This window comes from Colletotrichum acutatum, assembly GCF_030867785.1.
Source record: "Colletotrichum acutatum strain CBS 112980 chromosome Unknown BDZ83scaffold_79, whole genome shotgun sequence".
Taxonomy (NCBI): domain Eukaryota; kingdom Fungi; phylum Ascomycota; class Sordariomycetes; order Glomerellales; family Glomerellaceae; genus Colletotrichum; species Colletotrichum acutatum.
This window is the reverse complement of record NW_026849073.1, coordinates 78,224-99,474: the sequence shown is the minus strand read 5'-3', so window position 1 is coordinate 99,474 and position 21,251 is coordinate 78,224. Positions and strand designations below refer to the sequence as shown.

The window sequence follows — 21,251 nt, the reverse complement described above, 5'->3', positions numbered from 1 at the left end:
CTTCGCCCACCCGGGCCAGCTACAGAAACGTGACTACTTTCTACTGGCAGTCTTGTTGACTATTGCATCAAGAGACTCCAGCAGACGCACATATTCACAGCCAGTGTTGGAATCACGTGCAAAGTCTACTTCTTCAAGTGCCCCTAGCCCATCCCTGGACTCAAACCCCGCGAACAGTCGAGGGTCTGCTCCTTTTATCTGAGTGGTTGCCTCATGTAAAAACAAAACGCTCTGCCTTGGCGATCCATAAGGACCACTTCAGTGAAGGACAAACAGCCTGGTCAATTATCGGTCTCGCCGTACGCTTGGGCTACTCACTGAGGTTAGACCGTGCCGCATTTCGGAGTCCTTCATCTGGAGACTCCGTAGACGATAGACAAGAGCATATTTGTCTCGTTTGGATGTGTGAGTTTGAGGATTTCAGCTGGTAGAAGAAGTTCGCGCTGATCATGTTCTCGATTGTAGTCACCTACTTGGCGGACAGGCAGATCTCAGTCCGATTAGGGCAGTCTTTCTGGTCCCATGGGCCGGCCCTATCTTCCAAGTTCACGGCCAAAGACTTTCCGAGTCTAAAGCCTGTGGCTGGACGTAGTACCGACGACTACGCATCAGTTCTGCATGCGCACTTGGATTTGATGCAGATACTTCACAACGCCCACTCGATACTATCCTCGGCCAATGAAAGAACGCAGTCAATGATTAACGAGGGCGATTATCCGCGCTACTCGGATGACCTGATGGAAGCAGCAACGGCATGGAACACCAATTGGGGAAACCTCCAAGTTTCTCTGAAACTGAAGTCTACGCTCCGTATTTCGCACGAATATCTCTGTTTGTATATTAACGCATTTTCTTTCCATGCCGTGGTGACGCGTGAGTCTCAACATCAAGGCCCTCGGCGGAACCACCGACGGTTGTTACGTGGCAACAAGAGATCGGGGTCGGATCTTTTATCCAGTGGTATTAAGGCCTCCCCTGACGCAAGATACATTGCAAGTGCCATTACGGCAGCAAGAGAGCTTCTTGGTCTCATAACGAAGTTGGACTTCCGAAGGATATTGTGTTACCTCCCTTCGCGTTATCATCTGTAAGTTCTCTCTCTCTTGAAGGTTCTCATAGCGCAATGCGATTCAAAACTGACTGAACCTGGAAGCTACGGACTCTATGCCGCAGTGTTCCTATACAAGACCCTCAATGCAGGGGCTGTTCGGGGCCATTCTCAACAGAACCAAGTGGAAGGCCTATCGCAAGCCTTCATATTGACCCTGGACGAAGTAGCCTCAACCGAACCGCACATCTGCCTTGGATATAGCGTTCTACTGAGGGAGCTTTGGCAGCAAGAAAGCGGCCCGCAGGTGGAATCGGGCCCAGAAGTCCAACGTGACCAAGGAACTCATAGAGATCATTCGAGTTCAGCAGAAGACACCATCCTCGTTGATCCATCGACGTGGAGCAACGAGGAAGGCTCTCAGACTACATTGCAAGGCATAGACCGAGTGAACCAGCCTCTCGCCGGGGCGAGTTCCAGCTCGGCGGAGGCTGACATAGGCACTCAGGACCTCCTATCCTTGGAAAACTACTTGTTCAAGTCTATGTGGACCGAATTGGCTAACCCAGAGCATCAAGGGGACTTCTATGACTTGGAAGGAGGGCTACTAGGTTTCGATATGGATCCTTTGAGCGGGTTAGAACCGCTCTAGTCAGGTTCACTCAAAGAAATGACCTTGCATCGATCGGTAACTTGTCCCTTGCGCTCACTGAAGGCAGCTACGAAAGCCAACCGAGTCTTTTAGACTCCCAGTGATCAAGACTTAAAATCGCTGCAGTCAATTTCGTCCTATCATCAACCTATAAATCTCCCTTTAATGGGCATAAAATAGCGTGGCTTCAGAATTGCTTGCCCGAATCCTCCTGTTCTCTCTCACGAGCATCCACTTCATCAACCATGCACCAGCGGCGCAAGCCACGCAGAACGCCGCACTGCTGGCCATAGGAATCACATATCTTGGGGCATCTGACGTGGGCCACAAGTACTGGCGGCATAGTCAGAAAACAAGTCCTTTGGACAGTTCAAGGGGAAACAGGGGCAGCCGACTTACAGGTGTCCAAATAAAGCTGATGCTAGCGCTGGTGTTCACAATCGCCAGCGCCGAGGCCTTCTTCTCTCTCGTCTGTCCGCACGTACTCCCAACCCAGCCGAGCAGGCTTTCCCAACAATGTCAGCTTCACTACAAATACAGCCATATCTCCAAGGATCGGGGATAGGTCTTCTACTCACATCGAGTTTACACCATACGTGCCAATAGTAAACACCGTCATGGCAAAGTACCTAGCGCCAGTATTCATCGTCACGCAAGCTAAGATGAACCCAAACGCTGCAACGGCCTTTGAAATGGTGATATGCCACGTCCTCTCGTTGAAACGACCAGAGCTCCACGCCCAGACAATGGAAAGTATACCGGCAATGAGGTATGGCGGGCATGTGAGGACCAGCGTGATCGTTGTGTTGAAGTTGAGCGTTTGGACAATCGCTACATACAGGTTAGCTGGCGATCATGACGAAGAACAACCTTCGGGAAGGAAACTTACTGGGAAAGAAGTTCTTGAACCCATTCGTCGCAAGATGACAATGCTGCATCCAGATAAACACCCACACCTTCGGATCAACGATCGCCTCGCGCAGACCGCCCCAGGTACTACTCTGCATCTTCGCACCGACTGTATCCCTCTCAATCCTATCATGCGCAAGCTGCCGTTCCTCAGGCGTAAGCCACCTCGTCGTTAGAGGCTCGTCAGGAAGCGTATAACAAGCCATCATAGCAATTACAAACGTCACCGCGCCCTGCAAAATAAACAACCACCGCCACCCCTCGAGACCATGCAACCCCTCCATCCCGTGAAACACACCCGCAGCAATCAACCCCGCAAACGCAGTCGCCAGAATATTCCCGGAATACAATACACTGATCCGCGTCGCGAGTTCCTTCCTTGTGTAAAAGATGGACAGGATGTATAGCGCGCCGGGGTAATACGGCGCCTCGACGACGCCCAGAAAGAAGCGCGTGAGGACGAGGCCTTTGTAATCCTTCACTACGGCGGTGAGGGCGGATACTACGGCCCAGGACATCATGAAGCCGCCCATGTACCAGGAGGGCCGCACGCGAGTGAGGATCATGTTGCTGGGGACCTGGCCGAGGATATAGCCGACGAAGAGGATGGAGACGCTGGTGGAGTACTCGACGCTGCTGAGGCCGAGTTGTTTTTCGAGGCCGTTGAGGCGGGCTAGGGCTATTGCGTTGCGGTCGAGGTAGCTGGGTGGTGTTAGTTTGTTGGTCCTCAGACTTAGGTTTGAAGGTTGGTGGAGTGGACTTACTTGAGCCAGTACATTAACCATAGTGTAGGCTTCGTAGTTTAGAGTCAGATTAAGTTCAGACAAGCAGCTTGAGTCTTGGACAGTCATACCATTACCCAGAGATCCAACTTTCTCACAAGCTTGATTTCTGTAGGGTCAGCTTTGGCCGCAGCGCCAGAGTAATCGACCGCCGCAGCAGGCCTCTTCTCGTCGTCCAAGACATGAGAGTGCTCCTGGTGAAGAACCTGCTGCTTCTCAATATCGGATGGCGATTGTGCCGGAAGGCCCCTGGCCACTGTTTCCGTCTGCGTCGCCATTTCCACACTGGTGTTGTCGTTGCTTCTAATCCTCAGCAAGGATCACAGGAGTTACAAGCAACGATGGCAAGCAAGTTGAAAAGTTGAAGCAATGAATTGAGGGTCACATCCGGAAACCTGGTCAAGGGTAAGGAAGACTGTATATGTACAACAATCTCGTGCAACGAAACCTCCACCCCCCTCGGTCCCTCTTCCCCGCAACAACCCCGGATTTGGCATCCTTGGCTCCGCGATATCTGGTGGGGGCACCGTCGTGGTGGCAGGGTGGTAATCCATAGCTTTGGACCCAGAGTGACGGCGTTCCACAATGGTGCAGGTCGACCGCCGCGGAAGCGTAAAGCGGCAAAAGCACAGTTCGGCCAGCGGCGCCGAAAGCCGATAACACCCATGGGGAGCATGGAGAGCGGCCATGTCCCCGCGCACGCCACAAAGGATTCATGGTCTCTCATTGCCCAGCCGCCGTCTCTCTCCATCTCCAGATTACCGCCTTGGCATTTCTCCTGCTGAGTTCCCCGCTGAAGCGTGGTATTGGGGATTGCTAGGTGGGCCAGACATGGCTCTCTCCCTCTTCTTGCTCGTCCCTCCGGAGGCTGGACCAATCAGACAATACGTTACTGAGATGTTCTCATGTGCCGTGTTGGTTCTCGGTAAACTTGTTGAGATGCTGGGAGAGAAGAGTTGTGGGGAGTTTTCGGCCTCGGCGACCGCGCCGATGCTTCGGTCTGTGGTGCCGCTCTATCGTGGGTGTACATCACCGTGGTTAGCTAGGAGAGTCAAGTGAGGACCATGGCTTTCTTGCTGAGTAGCTCGATTCACATAAATTTAATTGGGTACAGTGTAATCTCGATGGATCTGTAAGATGATGCAGAGGGGTGACATTCGTTCGGGGCCTTGGCTCGGTGCTGAGTCCGCAATCGGCGGTTGCTGTTGTTTTTTGGATCCAAAAGATGGATCGCGGTCATGCTGAGTATTCCGAAGATATTCATCTTCACATGTAGATCGGACGGTCTAAGAAGTCCTGTATGAAAACACCGCGGACCGCATTGAAGTCTAATAGCCTCCTTCTTTGATATCTTCCGCCTCTCCTCCTCTCTCTGCTCCACCTGTCTTGTCTCTTGCCCTGCCTCCCGTCCTTTGGCAAATCACAACTCCAAAGATGATCGATAAACCCCCCATCAGAATCGGAAACGTCTCCGGCGCAACAGGCGACCATCCCCACGCCATGAGGCGCATGCTCCGCTCCGGCAACGTTCAAGTCATCACGGGTGACTGGCTCTCCGAGATGAACATCGCCTGGAACGCAATCACCAAGCGCGACGTCGACCCTGACCTCGGCTACGAGAATGGCTTCTATGAGCAGCTCGAAGAATGCATCGACGACATCATGACCAAGGACGTGCGCGTCGTGACGAACGCGGGGGCGCTCAATACTGTTGCGTTGTTTGATAAAGTTAAAGAGTTGTGCAAGAGAAAGGGGTATCCTGAGAGTGTGGTTGCTGCAGTCCTGGGAGATGATGTCTCTGGGTTACTCCAAGATACTTCAAGGAGGGGGAATTTGAAGTTCCCGCACTTGGATCATCCAGAGATCACTCTCGACGACTGGGGTTTCGAGCCCTGCTGTGGCAATGCGTACATCGGGTGCTGGGGAATCGTGGAGGCTCTCAGAGCAGGCGCGCGCATTGTAGTTTGCGGACGATGTACCGATGCTTCGCCAGTGATGGGCGCCGCGGCGTGGTACTACGGCTGGAGAGAAGACCAGCAACAAGAGCTGGCCGGCGCGCTGCTCGCGGCGCACCTGATTGAGTGCGGGCCGTACGTCGTGGGCGCCAACTTCTCCGGCTTCAAAGACTTCCTCCCAGAGCTTGTCGATCTCGCGTTCCCCGTGGCGGAGATCTCTCGCGACGGCGAGTGCGTTATCAGTAAGACTGCTGAGGGCGGCGGTCATGTTACGCGGCATACCGTCACGGCACAGCTGTTGTATGAGCTACAGGGCCATCTCTACCTCAACCCAGACGTGGTGGCTGACCTATCCAATGTCCATGTCGAAGAGCAGAAAGACTCCGGGGAAGATCGGGTTAGAGTGTGGGGTGCCAAAGGGCTTCCGCCGCCACCGACAACGAAGGTCATGTTCGCTGCTGAAGGAGGTTACCAAGCCGAGGCGACGTTCTACATCAACGGACTTGACGTGGGCGACAAGGTGACGATGATGAAGAATCAGCTGAGTTACCTCTTCAAGGACAGCAACTTCAGCAGGCTGAGCATCGAGCAGTACGGAACACAGGCCCAGAACCCTAGCTCTCAGCAAGCGGGCACCGTGCAGCTTCGTGTCTTTGCGCAGGCGCGGAAGAAGGAGGATATCGCAGCCGTCAACTTCAAGGTTCCCATCTATGCTGTTAGAATGCAGAGTTATCCCGGGTACCATATGTCGCTAGATTTCCGAACGATGGATCCCAAGCCGTTCATGGAGATGTTCCCAGCGCTGATACCACAGTCAGCTATCGACCATCAAGTGCTTCTGGGCTCAGGAAAGCTAATTTCCGTTGCTCCGCCTCAGAACACTGCGATATACAAGATTGAGAGGCCATCCGCAGACACAGCAGATCCAGTTGACATCGTCTTCTTGGGCCCGACGGAGTTTGCGCCTTTGGGAAGCGTTGTCCACGCTCGTTCCGGAGACAAGGCCGACAACTCGAACGTGGGCTTCTTCGTTCGCAATGAAGATGAGTATCCCTGGCTGCGGACTATCTTGACCGTGAGTCGACTGAAGCAGCTGTTGGGTGACGACTGGTATAAGAATAATCCAGACCGGAGGGTCGAACGGGTCGAGTTCCCCGGGATCAATGCTGTACATTTGTAAGTCGAGCGGCTTGTTTGACTGTATCAATGTTGACTAATGATTGTGTTAGCCGAATTCTGGACAACTTGAATGGAGGAATTGCATCCTCGGATAGGATAGATGGCTTGGGCAAGGGGATCGCGGAGTACTTACGGAGTCGATACGTCGAGGTGCCCCGAACCTTTTTACAGCGGGGTAGGATTTGATGTGTGACGATAGCTTGTAGGAATAACGGATGAACGTATTTGCCCTCAATATCTCATGACGCTAGAAGTAGCGACTTGGAGTTTCTCCCATCCCAAACAACCAATCTTGGGAAAGCTGAGCAATGGCATCGCTGTGATACTGGTCATAGCAGATATTTTGCAGGTCCTCAAAGCAGTCTCGTAGAGTCTCGTCGACACTCATGTTGACAAAGTTCTGGCCAGAGGCTTGACCATACATTGCATCATTGAGGCACATGTCCATAGCCTGGGATAGGTGTTCTGTCTCGCCTGTAGGTTGGTTGTTATAAGCCGGCTCATTCGATGATGAACCGTGTCCAGTTTGGGCTTCGACAATATCAGCGACAACGGCGTCACTGAGGCGGTCGAATACTTCCGAGCAGTTGCGTGCCATGGCCCATCTCTCAGACACCGCCACCAGCACCTTTGAGCAGGCTCGGGTGTCGTTGACTACCTGGCTGATTGTGGGAGTTGTTCGCAGTGTAGCTCTGGGCGTGTTTGCATTGGCGGGGTTCCGGCTTTGTATATGCTGGAGGTGGTTCCTCAGTGCATAGATGTAGGAGAGCCCTGCGATGAAGATGGAGTGAAGTGTCACCCAAGAATAGTTAATCTTTCTGGAGCGATGTAGATTGGCGTACAGCTTTATCGCCTCTTGCGAAGAGTCAAATATGTGCTGTAGCACGATGATATTTCCGGTTGCATCGCACAGAGTGGGAGATGGGCGGAACAACATCAAGATTCCGTTGTGGTACAGGAGATTGTACCATTCCGCCGAGCGGAAACTGGACCTGCTAGCGGGTGAGGTGAGCGGCGCCTCTGGGGGAATCAGTGGTAGGCTATTTGTCCCCTCACGCCATGATTGGAGCTCTTCCACGAGGACGCTTCGACTATCTTCGTAGGTGACCGGGTCTCGGGCTGTGTTCGCGCTGCGATGGAGGACGTTGAGGATCTTGCCACAAATTAACCGGTACCTTACGATGTGGACGAAGATTGCGGTTCCGAGATGCCACTCTGGGGTTCTAAAGGAGGCCGTCGACAAAGAATTGGAAAGCGGGACGGGGCTGCCGGGCATGTCGAAGGGCGGGAGTTCGACATCGATATCCTCGAGCTGGATAGCCAGCGGTCGGCCTAAGATGAGACTGGCAATTCGATCCATTGATACCACACTCCAAAAACACCGTCTCTTGATCTCAACGTCTTCATGTCTTCCCTCCGCATCCGCCTCGTCACCGGTTCGTGACGGAGGGATGGTATACGTCGACGCCTTATGCAACCCGAGCTCGAAGCATGTCCTCGCCGCAACCCCAATCAGGTGCCAGACGCTCGTGCTTGTGTCGTGTGAAGTCGTCCCCATCCTATACTGACAGATCAGAAGCAAAGCCTGAAGAGCAGTGATACCTCCGCGAGATAGAACATCGCCTAAGCGCGTCATGGCGCGTGTGTAGTGGACCTCGGAATCCCAGAACCCGTTCCAATTCAGCTTGTAGACTTGCGCCGTCCCGATTGCAAGAGTCATGTCGACGAGAAAGCTGTCGATTGGATCTGCTTTGTCCGAGTTTCCCACGTCGTACACGGCATCTAGTGCCCGATCCAGTGCTTTTGGTGATAGGAACGGATAGCAAAGCCGGTCGTGGCTGGAGTACGCATCGAGTATCTCTACCGACATGCTCCTTGGTGGCAGACTAGACGTTCCACTGGGTATAAGGCTTCCCGTCCGTTCAAGGTGACGCGATGTTGAGCTTGAGTGCTGGCCGACGGTATGGCTGGGTGTCCCGGAAAACTGGCTATGAGACTGCAGCAAATTGGCGAGAAACAAACCGCTCGTCGAGCCGACAAAGTCTCGACCTCCACCAGCGCTGAGTGATAAGTGAATAACCTGGCTAGCAATCTCGCCGCTCCCAACAGCTGGTGCTTCAGCCTCGTCAGTCTGCAACCCCAGACTTGACGTGGTAGTCGGAGTCGCCAGTCTCTCATCCGCGGTGTCTGCTTGGCGTTGCTGCTCGGCCAGTCTCCCGGTCAGATTATCATTCTCTGCCTGCAGGTCTCGTATATGCTGCTCAAGCCTCTCGACATCCTGCCGGCGAAGTTGTATCTGATGCTCTCTCGCGGCATAGGTACACTGGACGTTGATTCGGGAGCAAGAGGCGCATGACGGCCGAGTGCGGTCGCATTTGACCTTTCGGCGGTGGCAGCGCTGGCATGCGCCGGTCCGGCTAACCGAGCCGGAGGGCATTGAGTTTGGTGTCTGGTAAGTGGTTTTTCAAGGAATGGCCGACATTTCAAGTGTCAAGCTTCAAGCAGATCTCCCATGGTATCGGAGTTCAAATTTGGATGTGAATGAAGGATGCCAAGAGCGTGGGAGGGATCCAGCGAGGTGGGAAATCTGGGGTAATTAGAACGTCTCCGCTCTCCAGGCCTCCTCAACCAACCACCCCGCGCCTCCGCTTTGTATGCCAGTGGATTTCTGACTTCTCCCGTCGGTTGTTGATAGCAACTATCACCGTCGGATCCACACATGTAGGATTTATCATTCTTGCTCACACGAAGACGAACAGCGTTGTTCAATGTAAACTCGTTGTCTATGAAGCACGTAAGACTATGAATGCGCGCCAAGTAAACCCGTCCTCTGCTCCAACACCGAATACAACACCTCGATACACTCCAATCCCTATATGCTAGATAGTGTACACTAGTCCTTCATACTGTTTACAAAACACGGCCTCTCACACCTAGATGTAAAGCTTGCTACCATGGTACTTGGTCTTCTTTGAGTAAGTAGAGGCGACAGCCGCCTTGGTACGCTCAGGGAAGCCCTTGAAGGACACGGCGTAGGTGGCGACAGAGTGAGAGACCAACTAAAACACAGGTCAGGAATATGAAGTGAAGTCAAGAAGTTGCGAAACTCACCTTGGTGTTGATCTCCCAAGCAGTCAAGTTGACATTGCCAACATCGTCACACAACTGGTGGTAGCACGGGTCGTACCAGTCACCGGCCTTGCCGCCGAACAGCTTGGCCTCCTCCTTGGTCTTGATGCCCTCAGCACCGGTAGCAATACCACCGCCGGGAATACCGTTGCGGATGAAAGCGTCGTAGTCACTGCGACCATCAAACGGAATAAAGGTGTACGCAAGGCCGTGAGCCTTGTACCAGTCCACGTAGAGGTCACGCAGCTCCTCCGAGCCAGTGGGGTTGACGGCGTTCGTGGCGTTGTAGACCTGGTACGCGTAGTTGGGGCTGCCAAGCATGTCGTAGTCCATGAAGAGACGAATCTTCTGGTTCTCCTCCTCGGGCAAGACGTCAACGTAGTAGTCAGAGCCGAGAAGACCCTCCTCCTCACCTGCCCACCAAGCGAAGCGAACGCAGTTGTTGACACTGAACTTGGTCAGCTGAGTGGCGATCTCCAGAAGACTCAAGCTGCCGGAGCCGTCGTCGTTGATTCCAGGTCCCTCAGCAACACTGTCGCTGTGTCCACCAAGCATCACGCAGTTGTTCTGATCACCCTCGATAGTCTGGGCAAGGATGTTGGTGGTCTCGATGGTGTTGACAACGGCATCGATGTAGGCAATAGCGTCAACGGATTCGCCCTTGCCCAGCTTCTCAAGAATGGGCTTAGCATCGTCACCACCCAGACCAAAGGTGGCAATGTGGTCGGGAGAAGGCGTTCCAAGTGTGCCGTGCACAGTCTCGGTCTCGTAGTTGTACACAACGGCTGCGATGGCACCAGCCTTGCCGGCCTGCTCGCTTTTGGCTCCAAACGCACAGGTGCCCCGGCGGATGAAGGCGATGTTGCCCTTCACCTTGGAGGGATAGTCGGAAGCATCGCATCCGTTGTTCTCGACGAAAATGAGGTCGCCGTACACGGGCTCCTTATCCTTGGTGGGCGGGGTCAGGGCCATCGGAGAGGCTGACTTTGGCACATCGTTCCCGATGACAAGGCGCGACTCGAAGACATTGCCAGATACGGCAGGGAAGGTCTGGTTCCAGATCTTGTAGTAGTCGCCCAGCTTCGCGAGCTCGAAGTAGATGTACTCCAGAGTTCCGAGGTGACCTATACGACTGGTAAGCACGAAAGATAGCGAGTTGCTGGGGAGACGATCGTACCATCGCTGCCAATGACGCGGGTGGGGTGATTGTACTCCTCCTCTCCCAACTTTGCGATGTCATAGAGGTCCTTTGCACGCGCAAGCAGGTTGTCGGCGCTGATGGTATCCTGAAGGGCCTCAGTCTCGACTAAGGGCTTCTTGGAGGACGACGAGGACGTGGTGGACGGGGATGTTGCGACGACAGGCGCATCGTCGGCAATCATCGGCGCTTGTTGTTCAGGTACCTGCATCTGCATCTGCAGGGCGGACACACCACCAAGCAGGGCCAAACCGGCCAATTGTAGTCGACGAGCTCCAGCCATGATGTTTGATACCTCAGTTCCGAACTTGAGTTGCGAAGGTGAGGTTGAGACGGGGTTGGGAAGCTGTGTGTCACAGACCTTGGGGGGTCAGAGCTGGGTCTCAGTCGGGGGACCTGGGGAGCTGTTGCGATAGACGACCGATATCGCGAATCGGTTAGTCATGTTGCCGAGGCCCACCATTCGTCATAGCTCTTATCTTATCGTTGATGGCTGACATAATCTGGTCGAGCGATAAGACATCGGCGCCCAGTTTTCACAGGGGGCCGTTTCCAGAATCAAAAGAACCCCTGGGCTGGCTTAGCATTCCCTCGCTTCACTGGACGATTACGTTGTTAGCGCAGATTGCAGCTGTCAAGGTGGCCCCGAGACTCCGTCACCCCTGCTGTACAGCAAATCCAAGGGGCCAAGCGGCCCCCGTGTGCGCATGTTTTCATAGGGGGAACACGGGGTTGAAGATCAGGACACAGTGGACCGGGGGGAAGCTCCATGCAATCCAGGAGCTCCGCCCCCCTCCAAGCACCCCCCAAAGGGCAAAGGGCCCGCCTATCCTGTCTCTCGGTGCTGCTCACCACCGGGCACTTTTACACTTCTTTCAGGTCCCGCGTTTCCCAGGGCGCACCTCAGACTTGGGACGAAGACGAGGCACGATCCGTCTCCCTTCTCTCTGTCCCTGTTTTTAGGTTCTGTCTTCTTGAACCATCCCGTCTGCATTCTTTACAGGTGCAGAGCCGCAATGGTATTGTACCAGACATCATCAACGTCCGCTGTCCAGAATGGGTGATACAGGAGCCACGGGAGTTTGGCCAAGAGGTATGTACTATCCCAAGATATCCGGCTGCGAGGGGGACATTCCCTCATGTGAAGCTGGATATGTCGATGTGGCCTTTCGCTGACTCCTGTCTCGTCCCGAAGATGCCGCTTCCTGGGCCTCGATACCAACTGAATTCCTCCTCGCCGAACTATCCAAGCGACATGGACCTCCAGTCACGAATGCCGAAGCTGCTGCGGCAGAGGCAACAAAGCCACAATGCGGTTCATCAAGAAAGGAGTCCTACGATACCGCGCTGCATATTGGCGCGCTGATCTTGATATTAGCGCTGAGTACAATCTGTAAGCGACACGTTTTGGCTTCTGGCGCTCGACAATATCTGGCGAAACCATGATGACATACGATGGAATACTCGGAGGGAGCTTCTGCCCAAGCTCTTGGTACAACATCATGTGGAGAGCCCAGGCTAATGAGTGATAGCATGCGGAATCCCATTACTCCCCAGGAGAACCTCCAAAGGCCGACCTCAAAGCATAATATTATTCTACTGCCAGCACTTCGGCACCGGCGTCCTCCTCGCAACGTCCTTCGTTCACCTTCTCCCAACCGCCTTCACCTCGCTCACCGACCCGTGTCTCCCGTTCGTCTTCAACAAGGGCTATCCCCAGATGGCAGGCCTGATAGCCATGGTAGCAGCACTCTCCGTCGTCGCGCTCGAGTCCTACCTAGCAACCCGCGGGGCCGGTCACTCCCACTCCCATTCACACGAGTACGAGTACTGGGATGACGAAGAAGGCAGCGGTCATTCCCCAGCAAACGCGCATGCCGCGGGAAGCTTGGCATCGCACAGACACGGCTCTCACCGGCCGGAAGATATCAACCTCGATAACATGGATTCTACTCAGGGGCTGATGGCCGGCGCGTCGCCTTTACCGAGCTCGACGCCAACGCGTGCGAAAGCGAATGATAGCCTCGCCAACGGTCGAGATAGCTTTGACGACGACGAATCGGATATTGACCTCGACGTCAATGAGCTGCACCCGACCCCCGCCGACGAACCCAGACGCCGGAGCTCACCTGGCATCCGCCCAAAGATTACAGTTACCCCCGGCGCACCCCAAATCGTCACGGAAGAGGAGCAGAGCAAGCTCCTTCGCCAATGTCTGCTACTAGAAGGAGGCATTCTCTTCCATAGCGTCTTTATCGGCATGGCTATCTCAGTCGCAACGGGCCCTACCTTTATCGTGTTCCTCATCGCCATCAGCTTCCACCAGACATTCGAAGGGCTCGCTCTCGGCAGCCGAATCGCCGCCATCCAATTGCCGCGGTCATCGGCGCGGCCATGGCTCATGGTTCTCGCGTTCGGAGGCACGACGCCGCTCGGTCAGCTCATTGGTCTCATCGTGCATAATCTGTATGATCCCATGAGCCAGACCGGGTTGCTTATGGTTGGGTTCATGAACGCTATCTCGGCTGGGTTGCTCCTCTTTGCTGGACTGGTCCAGCTGCTAGCCGAAGATTTCTTGTCCGAGAAGAGCTACAAGATTCTGCAGGGACGGAAACGGCTTAATGCCTACATGGCTGTGATTGGCGGAGCATCACTCATGGCCATTGTGGGAGCGTTTGCCTAGAACAGATGGGCGTACTACAGCGAAATATCATCACAGCAATACTGCTAATACACTGTTTTTGACCAACACAACAAGCCAAGGAAGGTTATGAGACTTGCCGGTGACTTACATTTAGCTCGGCCCCCACTATACAGCAACACACATAACCAAAAGCAAGGAAGAGCACACAAGATCATCCCTCCAATACGAGCAAAAGGCAAAAGTTTAACCCGGGGAATGGCTTTGCCATTCGCGGTGAGGATTTGAGCCTCACGCGGGGGTCGAACCCGCAACCTTGAGATTAAGAGTCTCACGCTCTACCGATTGAGCTAGCAAGGCGGGTTACTTGAAGCTGATCCGAAGGACCTGCTGGATGGTTGGAATCGGAGGGCGGTTGAGTCATTAAGTAGGGCTGAAAGCTGCGATGTGAAGAGATTTTTACCCATTTTCTTGCGGTAAAGTGGGGCGGGACCGGTGCTCCGGTTTTATGTGTGATTTTTGTGGTCCGTGGGCCGGGACTGGTTCCATACGTGACTCCCTCCCGGGATTGTGCATGTGTACATGAAATATGATGATGGTCGGGGACATGTGTTCGGGAGATGACTCGCATTTTTCTCTCGTCTTAGGTTTGAAATGGGTCGTTTCCCAGGTGTGACATCGTAGTATCCCCAGAAGCTATGAGTTGGGATCATTAGTACTTACACGGCCTTTCTAGTCCGGTGGCTACTGAATGTCGCCCGTGATCATGGCGATTGCGAGCCTTTCCAGACCACCGACGGTATTGTCAAATCTCTCAAAGTCCAAGACGAGAATGGTAGAGAGAGGAAACAAATGTTGACTACTCAACCCATGTACCTAGGTAAGCCGTCGCAAGTTGAATCATACCTTAGAGCTCGGTACTTGTATTGGCAGATTGGTGAGTTTGAGAAATACATCAATGTAACAGTGACGCAGATCGGACATTGATACCACTATCAAAGTTGAGTCTTTGTTGAATGACCAACACCTGGTTTACTGGAACCATCACCGTCCGGACTGCATAAGACGAAACTTGATTCTTGATCAAAACGAGCCACAGCTGTGCCAACCAGCTTCACGTGAAAGGTCTGGCCAATTCATACAACTGTCATGATTCTTCATGATAACAATACGCCCGGAAGTTTGGGTTCGTTAATGCTTCGAAGTCTTAAATGAGTCATTGCGGAGCTTTCTCTAGGTAGGTAAAAAAAAATACACACCAACTGCGCTCATGAACAATATTAAATAAGCCTGTCAATAAATAGTCATAATTTCAAAAGTCTTTGCAGCGCAACACGAAGAGAAGTTTTGAGAGAGTAAGACTCAGGCTTCAGGGTAAAATCCTCAGATTATATCATGATTTAAAGATCAAACGACACACTCATCTTAAGGGATGGAGCTCTCAATGACTTTCTCTACGAGATTACGATGGATTTTCAGTGAGAACGCAGCCCCTCATTACATGGAAGCACAACCCATAAACTTCACAGCCATCACATACTTGGATGAGACATGAAGAAGCTCATCATCAACCACTTTGAGTTCCGGGCTTGCTGTGCCACAGAATCATCCGAGGCACAGGCTGACATGTCGTCTCAACCTTGAGGACTCTGAGCAGTGACTCACTCGGAGAACTAACAAAGTAGAAAAGGCGCGATGGGATCGCATTGCCTTTTGGCCAATACCTCACTATTAACTCGTGTTCTATCTGAAGAAACTCAAGTCCAGGTGAATTCAATCGTTCTTTTCTCAACAAGATATATCAAGCTTGACCAAGAGAGTCTTCTTCAACGAGACGTCGACGGTACTCCACCACACATGCCCAGTACGTACCATTCCTCAGCAGGCCATCCCAGCGCGATTACAGCCCACCCGCAGTTCATCCGGCACCAATGCAAGGCTGATTTGATGTGCCGCCAGGTGCGCAGGTCACTTTCCATCTCTCAGAGAGGCGGGGCAGTTACTTTTTTTTTTTTCCTTTGCCTGGGCTGCCCGCAGTGCCGATCGACCTCTGATGCAGCTCCAAAAACCAATCCTACCATCGTCGCCGACCCAAGTCAACCGCACCCACCTCACCGTGGGCGAAGCGCCTCTCTGGGCGTCTGCTCCGACCCGACGAATCTTCTCTTTCCTATCGACACTTCCGACACGACACTTGCTGATGCGATTCAATTGACGATCTCCGTTCTTGATATTCACTATAGGACCAAAGTTCGATCCTGTAGTCCAGCACCTCATAATATTTTGCCGGCGCAAAGCGACGACCCCTCGATCGCGCGAAACTCGACGACGACCCTAGACGACTAGAAAAATCCCCCAGACACAACCTCCCCCACCACCACAGATCGATCTCTCATCACCAACAATTCCCCCTCCACATCCACGACACAGCTGGGCTCGAACCGTTTTACTAGCCCTTCCAATTCCCGTCGCACGACCGTACCCTCTTTGAAGCACCCACAACACCAAAACGAGACAGGCCGCCGCCGCCGTAGACAGCCGCAATGGCTCCCGCACCCCCAGCGGCGGACTCGCCCTCGGCGGCAACGACCTCGAGCACCGACTCTAAGCTAGAGGTGTGGAAGGACATGCTGTACGAGAAATTCCAAAAGGCCGGCGACGAGAATGAGCTCTTCACCCAATACGACCTCCTCGACTTTGACGTGATCCCGAACCGCGACACCGTCACCCTCTTGAAATGCCTCCAGAGCCTCACAAACGACCGCCTCCTCATCGCCGTATCCTCCCAGACCGGACTTGCCTGGCGATGGCGCTCCGTCGAGGATGCGGAAAAGTAAGCTTCACTCCCTATGCTTGGACAGCGTCAAGCTCGCCAGCCATGCTAACGAATCCTACCACCAGGTACAAGCTCTGCACGACAGACGAACAGCGCATGGTCTACGGCGCAATCGACGAAGCAGGCGGCGATGGAATCTGGTCAAAGTCAATCCAGAACCGCCTGAATATGCACGACTCGGTTCTCAAGACGGCCCTCAAACAGCTTCAAGGAAAGGGCCTCATCGCCCCCTTCAAGAACGTCGAGCACCCCAACAAGCGCATGTTCATCAAGGCCTCCATGCGGCCCTCGGAACGCGCCACCGGCGGACCCTGGTTCACCGATTCGACGTTCGACGAGGCCTTCATCGAGGAGATCCAGCGCGTCATCTTTGACTACGTCAAGCGGAAGAGCACCTACCACAGCACCGGCTCTTCCTCTTCTTCGTCCGCCGCCACTCGCACCGCCGTGCCCAAGAAGGGCGTCCTCAAGGGTGGTCTGCCAGATACCAAGGGCAAGAAGCGCAGCGCGGGAGAAATGTCGAGTGCCAGCGAAGCAGACACCAAACCCGCTCCGGCTGTCCAACCCCCCAAGCGAGAACCAACCTGCCTGCCACTCCCCGCCGGCTTCAAAGAATACCCCACCGTGCGCGAGATCGCGCGCTTCATCTCCCAGTCGGGCATTACGAGCGACACGATCCTCGGCGAGGAAGACATGCAGAAGCTCATTGACGTGCTCGTGTTCGACGGCCTCATCGAGTCGATTCGCGTCTCGGGCCGCGTGGGCTACAGAGTCTGCCGCGCCCCGCGCCAGAGCAACACGGCCTGGGCGGGCCGCCAGGACGATGAGGGCGGGCCGGAGCCGTTTGTCAACGGGTACACGGAGGCTCCTTGCGGTCGGTGCCCCGTGTTCGAGCTCTGCGAGGAGGGTGGGCCTGTGAGCGCGAGCAATTGCGTTTACTTTCAGCGGTGGTTAGGTCTCGAATGAAATAGGGGTTCTTCTGCCCTAAGGAGTAGCAAAAAGGTGGTCTCTTTTTTTCCGTTTGGGTATGGGTCTGATTCATTCACATCATGGGAAGCATTGCATTGGCGTTGGCACGAACTAGCAAAAAAAGAGGACATGGGCGGGACGGTTTGCCAGGGTCCAAAGGGTAGAGTTTCCATCCTCCCCAAAGAGAATTTAGCTTCAATGGCGACCAGCTATTGGCTGTAATTATACCAATGACATGTTTGACCCCATCACGTTCATTGTGTTTGAATGCATTCATGGTCCATCAATAGGGCGCTCGGTCATTTTGTGTCTTTAACGTTGCTTTGTGAACAACAGGCTGGTCATACGAAGCTTTGGTAATCGGCCAACCAGGTCCTCCAAGGCAAAATAAATCATAGGCAAAATGTCACATGGCGGCAGCATAAAGGTGGCAGGAACTTTTTGTCTTGGCAGACTATATAGCAGCAGTAAAGCTGATTGCCGCCAAGCTGCGTGATGGCGCAATACCCAAGTCTCTACCAAAATCGTCCTCCCTTTCGCGTCAAGGTGTCTCTCGCGACATTTCAGAAGCAGGACCTAACGTACAAAGAACCGAGCGAGAAGCACTTTACAACGCACCAGAGGCGACGATGGTGGGGCGCTTGCCGTACTTGACGGCACCGCTGGAGGAGCCGGTAGCCTCGAGAGCCTTGACGATGTTGAGGCCGTTCTGGTCAGCAACCTCGCCGAAGACGACGTGGCGGCCGTTGAGCCACGAGGTGACGACGGTGGTGACGAAGAACTGGGAGCCGTTGCTGGTGAAGGGTTAGCTATTGCGTTTGCAAAGTCGACAGCCAAGGAGGAGAGCTTACGTGTTGGGGCCGGCGTTGGCCATGGAAAGCAGACCGGGCTTGTCGTGCTTCAACTGGAAGTTCTCGTCGGCGAACTTCTCGCCGTAGATGGACTTGCCACCGGTGCCGTTGCCACGGGTGAAGTCACCACCCTGAAGCATGAAGTCGGGGATGATGCGGTGGAAGGAAGAGCCCTGGTAGCCGAAGCCCTTCTCGCCGGTGCAGAGAGCGCGGAAGTTGGCGGCGGTCTTGGGGACAACGTCATCGAAGAGGTTGAAGACGATGCGGCCGTTCTGCTCTGTACGAGGGAAAGCTTGGTCAGCGAAGCTCTGGATGCGGTTAAGATGGCGGGGTCGGTAAAAAGACAGCTCGGACAGCCAAAGATGGGCGAACAACAAAGTTTCAAGTCTTTTGGAGTCGAGGTGGGGTGATTCCAATGCGGTCTAGAGCTCTAGACGTAGGCATTGTGATGCTGGGAACATCGAAAACGACCATGGTGATGATTGTTTTGATGGAATTCAATGGATAAGTGGAAGAAAAAACTTACGCTGGACGGTAGAGGTGGGACGTCCAGAGCCGTCGAGGACGGGACCCTCCCACTCAATGTCGAAGTAACTGGACAGAAGGTCAGTTATTGCGTCATTGAGAGCATCGTCGTGATGGTGTTAATGCCCTTGAGCAAGGCCGAGGGAAGGGAAGACTTACACTTGGGAAGGCATGATTTTGGATGCTGAGAAGAATCGAACGGATGGCTTGGTAGATGCAGGAATCACAGTTCGGAGAGGTTGAATGAAGGCAGAAGGTCGAGAAAAGGGCGAGGGTGAAACGGAGGAGCAGGCGAAGGTATGGCGGGGTAGGAGGGGTCGCAAAAGGGTTGGTCTCATTTTTTCAACAGCTGGGTGGAGGGGTTTATTGTTAGCGCAGGAGCTCCCCACTGCGGGTGCCGAAGGGGCGAATAAGAAGGTCAGAAAGTGAGAAAAGAGGGGTGAAAAGTCACGTGAAGTGAGCTGTTGCTGAGGTCACTGACGGACCGGGAATGTACCTGACCCAAGTACGTATTGCGTATTAGTACCTTGGGAGGTACCTTTGGGGGGGGGGGGAGGGGATACAAGGCGCAAGTACCGCCGACGGTCAAGGTGACGGAAGGGAAGGAGGGGTTGGGTTGGAGCGTTGTGGGAGGGAAGGAAGGAGGCGATGCGGCGGGGAGGGGCAGGCGCAATGGAAAGTTGCAATAACTGGGAAGAGGGCAGGAAGGAAACGAGGGGCAAAGGGATCTTCTTCCCGGCTTTCTCTGCTTGGGTCTTTGCTTCGGTTCCGTCTCGCCTCAGCCCGCCAGTTCAGTCCGGTCCAACCCAGCTAGCACACCAGCCCAATTGCTTGTGCTGATGCTGGCTTGACTTTGTTCCAGTCGAACCAAAAGTGCGAGGCAAAAGCCAGTGTCAAAGAGCTGCTGAGTGGGATGACTTCATGAACCATTCAACCCCGCCTTGCACCTAGCTCGACAGGCAAACCGGATAAGCAGAGCAAAACAGCAAACGCAAGTTAAGCTCAACCATCCCAGTTACCCGGCCAGCCGGCATCGTTGGGAACGAAAACGATTCTCAATCAGAAGCCGAGAAGAGAGAAACATCCCACCGCGGCAATGCCTGAGCTGAAGACGGTGTGCTAGAGGATGACGGCTTGTACCTCCACCAGCCTGCCAGCTTGACACCGGTACCTGGATGAACTCTCTCACCCGCAGCTCATAGAGACGTAAATACCTCCGAGCAGGATAGCGAACAGGAGAGAGAGCCATTGGTAACCCACGGTGCGGCACGAGCAGGCCAGACGAATGCACGTCAAAACCCCGAGGCCGCTGGCCATTGGAGCGACAAGGGAGGTACCCTGGGAAGGGGGGCAACGACAGCAAGCTGGCACAGCTGTATGGAGTCGTTTGTCTGGCTGTCGGCGGCCAAGTCACCGTCCCCCACTGGCCCACGTTGTCCCTTGACAACCCTTCGGAAGCTCGTGGAATCTTGCGTCCACCGGGGGCGGGGGGATGGTAGCTTGGACAGATGAGTGGATGGTACAGCAGCGGCGACGGCGGCGGACCGGCGGTGGACGAATCGAGTGACGTGACGTGACAAGCCGTAAAGGAAAGGCAACGCATCGGCCATCGACGAGCATCAAAACATGCAACAGCCGAAGGCCAATGAAGCCGTCCAGTCTCCCCGGCATGAACTATGGCACCATCCATAGCGGCGGCGTCACCGTGGGCTGGTGCTCTCGAGTCTCGACGCTGTTGCCAGTGTGTTGCCATACAGGAGAAGTCCAGGCCTGTGCTCGTGCGTGGAGCTTTGCTCAAGATGCCAGGTAGACTCAATGGCTCTTGTGGCAGCATATCAAGCTGCAGAGGCTGGTTGGCAAAGCTTTACCGTCCATTCTGACAGCCCAATTGGCTTGCATGAGAACCGCATTGGCCGCACAACCAGCTCTGGTAGCTCCGACGACTTTCATGTGGAAATGGGCAAGGTAGGTAAGGTAAGGTGGATGATGGGCAGCTTGGTAAGGGGAAAGGGAAGCTTGTGCTGGATGCAGAGAGAACAGGAGTATGACGAAAGGAACTAGTTTTACACACCTCAAAGAGCAGGATTACACAGTCTAAGTGTTGGTACAGTTACAGAGTAATAAAAGTGAGATGAAATTTTGTTGATACACACAGAGGTTGATGAAAGTCGCTGATGAGAGAAGAATTGAATCTTTGCTGTCTTCTCAGGAGAAAAAAGTTTTGGTGAGGTCAGGGACTTCCCAAAGGGGGCGGAAGGTCACGGCACGGCGCGGGATCAACCTGAGGAACACATGTTCGGCTCAGGTCATCTACGGAGTAGGTACGGTCTGGGAATTGGAGCACGGGCGCCCACGTCTGTCAATTGGAGATGGACAGCTGTCGGAGCTCGAGGCCTCGAATTATTTTGCACCTTGTCATCCAAATTGAAAACAAATCATGAATTACTTTATCTACAGTCAAAGTAAGTCATTCGCACTCGAGGAACACGATTAGCTGAAACTCGGACAGCTTCATTCAATTGGTGGTTTCTGGGAATATCTCATGGAGAAACAGTAGCTGTTCCGAGTCAAGCTGTG

At 53.9% G+C, this 21,251-nt stretch overlaps 9 protein-coding genes and 1 non-coding gene across 10 annotated transcripts; 4 read left to right on the top strand and 6 right to left on the bottom strand.

Moving 5' to 3' along the window:
- Positions 1–449: 449 nt before the first annotated feature.
- On the top strand, positions 450–1,700 carry BDZ83DRAFT_653923 (uncharacterized protein; the record flags this gene model as incomplete). The annotated part of the gene is made up of 2 exons (XM_060510668.1): positions 450–873; positions 1,120–1,700. 2 exons carry the CDS (start codon positions 450–452, stop codon positions 1,698–1,700), a joined length of 1,005 nt encoding a protein of 334 aa, XP_060362503.1.
- Positions 1,701–1,862: 162 nt separating this feature from the next.
- Positions 1,863–3,780, bottom strand: BDZ83DRAFT_794342 (major facilitator superfamily transporter; the record flags this gene model as incomplete). The annotated part of the gene is made up of 6 exons (XM_060515811.1): positions 3,463–3,780; positions 3,374–3,402; positions 2,590–3,311; positions 2,279–2,531; positions 2,100–2,205; positions 1,863–2,033 (listed from the first exon to the last, which is right to left on the bottom strand). The coding sequence occupies exons 1-6, from the start codon at positions 3,667–3,669 to the stop codon at positions 1,863–1,865; spliced, it is 1,488 nt and encodes a 495-aa protein (XP_060362502.1). The 5' UTR covers positions 3,670–3,780.
- A 737-nt stretch (positions 3,781–4,517) lies between these two features.
- On the top strand, positions 4,518–6,919 carry BDZ83DRAFT_629046 (uncharacterized protein). Its single transcript, XM_060508742.1, has 2 exons — positions 4,518–6,559; positions 6,659–6,919. The coding sequence occupies exon 1, from the start codon at positions 4,826–4,828 to the stop codon at positions 6,524–6,526; it is 1,701 nt and encodes a 566-aa protein (XP_060362501.1). The 5' UTR covers positions 4,518–4,825; the 3' UTR covers positions 6,527–6,559; positions 6,659–6,919.
- Positions 6,773–9,060, bottom strand: BDZ83DRAFT_783527 (fungal-specific transcription factor domain-containing protein; the record flags this gene model as incomplete). Its single annotated transcript, XM_060515591.1, has 1 exon — positions 6,773–9,060. The coding sequence occupies exon 1, from the start codon at positions 8,960–8,962 to the stop codon at positions 6,773–6,775; it is 2,190 nt and encodes a 729-aa protein (XP_060362500.1). The 5' UTR covers positions 8,963–9,060.
- A 226-nt stretch (positions 9,061–9,286) lies between these two features.
- Positions 9,287–11,257, bottom strand: BDZ83DRAFT_629043 (peptidase family M28). Its single transcript, XM_060508741.1, has 3 exons — positions 10,832–11,257; positions 9,637–10,778; positions 9,287–9,584 (listed from the first exon to the last, which is right to left on the bottom strand). Exons 1-3 carry the CDS (start codon positions 11,133–11,135, stop codon positions 9,459–9,461), a joined length of 1,572 nt encoding a protein of 523 aa, XP_060362499.1. The 5' UTR covers positions 11,136–11,257; the 3' UTR covers positions 9,287–9,458.
- A 205-nt stretch (positions 11,258–11,462) lies between these two features.
- BDZ83DRAFT_629041 (ZIP zinc transporter) lies at positions 11,463–13,857 on the top strand. The gene is made up of 3 exons (XM_060508740.1): positions 11,463–11,945; positions 12,048–12,245; positions 12,385–13,857. Exons 1-3 carry the CDS (start codon positions 11,909–11,911, stop codon positions 13,533–13,535), a joined length of 1,386 nt encoding a protein of 461 aa, XP_060362498.1. The 5' UTR covers positions 11,463–11,908; the 3' UTR covers positions 13,536–13,857.
- Positions 13,781–13,853, bottom strand: BDZ83DRAFT_t199. Its single transcript has one exon. It is a non-coding gene; the product is annotated as a tRNA-Lys (tRNA).
- Positions 13,858–16,036: 2,179 nt separating the features above from the next.
- BDZ83DRAFT_583019 (RNA polymerase Rpc34 subunit) lies at positions 16,037–17,295 on the top strand (the record flags this gene model as incomplete). The annotated part of the gene is made up of 2 exons (XM_060505611.1): positions 16,037–16,326; positions 16,395–17,295. 2 exons carry the CDS (start codon positions 16,037–16,039, stop codon positions 17,293–17,295), a joined length of 1,191 nt encoding a protein of 396 aa, XP_060362497.1.
- A 610-nt stretch (positions 17,296–17,905) lies between these two features.
- BDZ83DRAFT_582990 (cyclophilin type peptidyl-prolyl cis-trans isomerase/CLD) lies at positions 17,906–19,012 on the bottom strand (the record flags this gene model as incomplete). Its single annotated transcript, XM_060505606.1, has 4 exons — positions 17,906–18,092; positions 18,150–18,426; positions 18,676–18,743; positions 18,834–19,012. 4 exons carry the CDS (start codon positions 19,010–19,012, stop codon positions 17,906–17,908), a joined length of 711 nt encoding a protein of 236 aa, XP_060362496.1.
- A 204-nt stretch (positions 19,013–19,216) lies between these two features.
- BDZ83DRAFT_628987 (uncharacterized protein) lies at positions 19,217–20,964 on the bottom strand. The gene has a single exon (XM_060508739.1). The coding sequence runs from the start codon at positions 20,506–20,508 to the stop codon at positions 19,690–19,692; it is 819 nt and encodes a 272-aa protein (XP_060362495.1). The 5' UTR covers positions 20,509–20,964; the 3' UTR covers positions 19,217–19,689.
- Between the last annotated feature and the right edge of the window lie 287 nt (positions 20,965–21,251).

Bases quoted from the DNA above. Each gene is read 5' to 3' on its own strand.
- BDZ83DRAFT_629046 (XM_060508742.1), top strand. From the start codon at position 4,826: ATGATCGATAAACCCCCCATCAGAATCGGAAACGTCTCCGGCGCAACA.
- BDZ83DRAFT_629043 (XM_060508741.1), bottom strand. From the start codon at position 11,135: ATGGCTGGAGCTCGTCGACTACAATTGGCCGGTTTGGCCCTGCTTGGT. The intron at 10,779-10,831 runs GTACGATCGTCT...CCAGTCGTATAG, and splicing joins CCGCGTCATTGGCAGCGATG to GTCACCTCGGAACTCTGGAG. The intron at 9,585-9,636 runs GTGAGTTTCGCA...CCTGTGTTTTAG, and splicing joins CTTGGGAGATCAACACCAAG to TTGGTCTCTCACTCTGTCGC.
- BDZ83DRAFT_629041 (XM_060508740.1), top strand. From the start codon at position 11,909: ATGGGTGATACAGGAGCCACGGGAGTTTGGCCAAGAG. The intron at 11,946-12,047 runs GTATGTACTATC...CTCGTCCCGAAG, and splicing joins CACGGGAGTTTGGCCAAGAG to ATGCCGCTTCCTGGGCCTCG. The intron at 12,246-12,384 runs GTAAGCGACACG...AATGAGTGATAG, and splicing joins ATTAGCGCTGAGTACAATCT to CATGCGGAATCCCATTACTC.
- BDZ83DRAFT_628987 (XM_060508739.1), bottom strand. From the start codon at position 20,508: ATGCTGCCACAAGAGCCATTGAGTCTACCTGGCATCTTGAGCAAAGCT.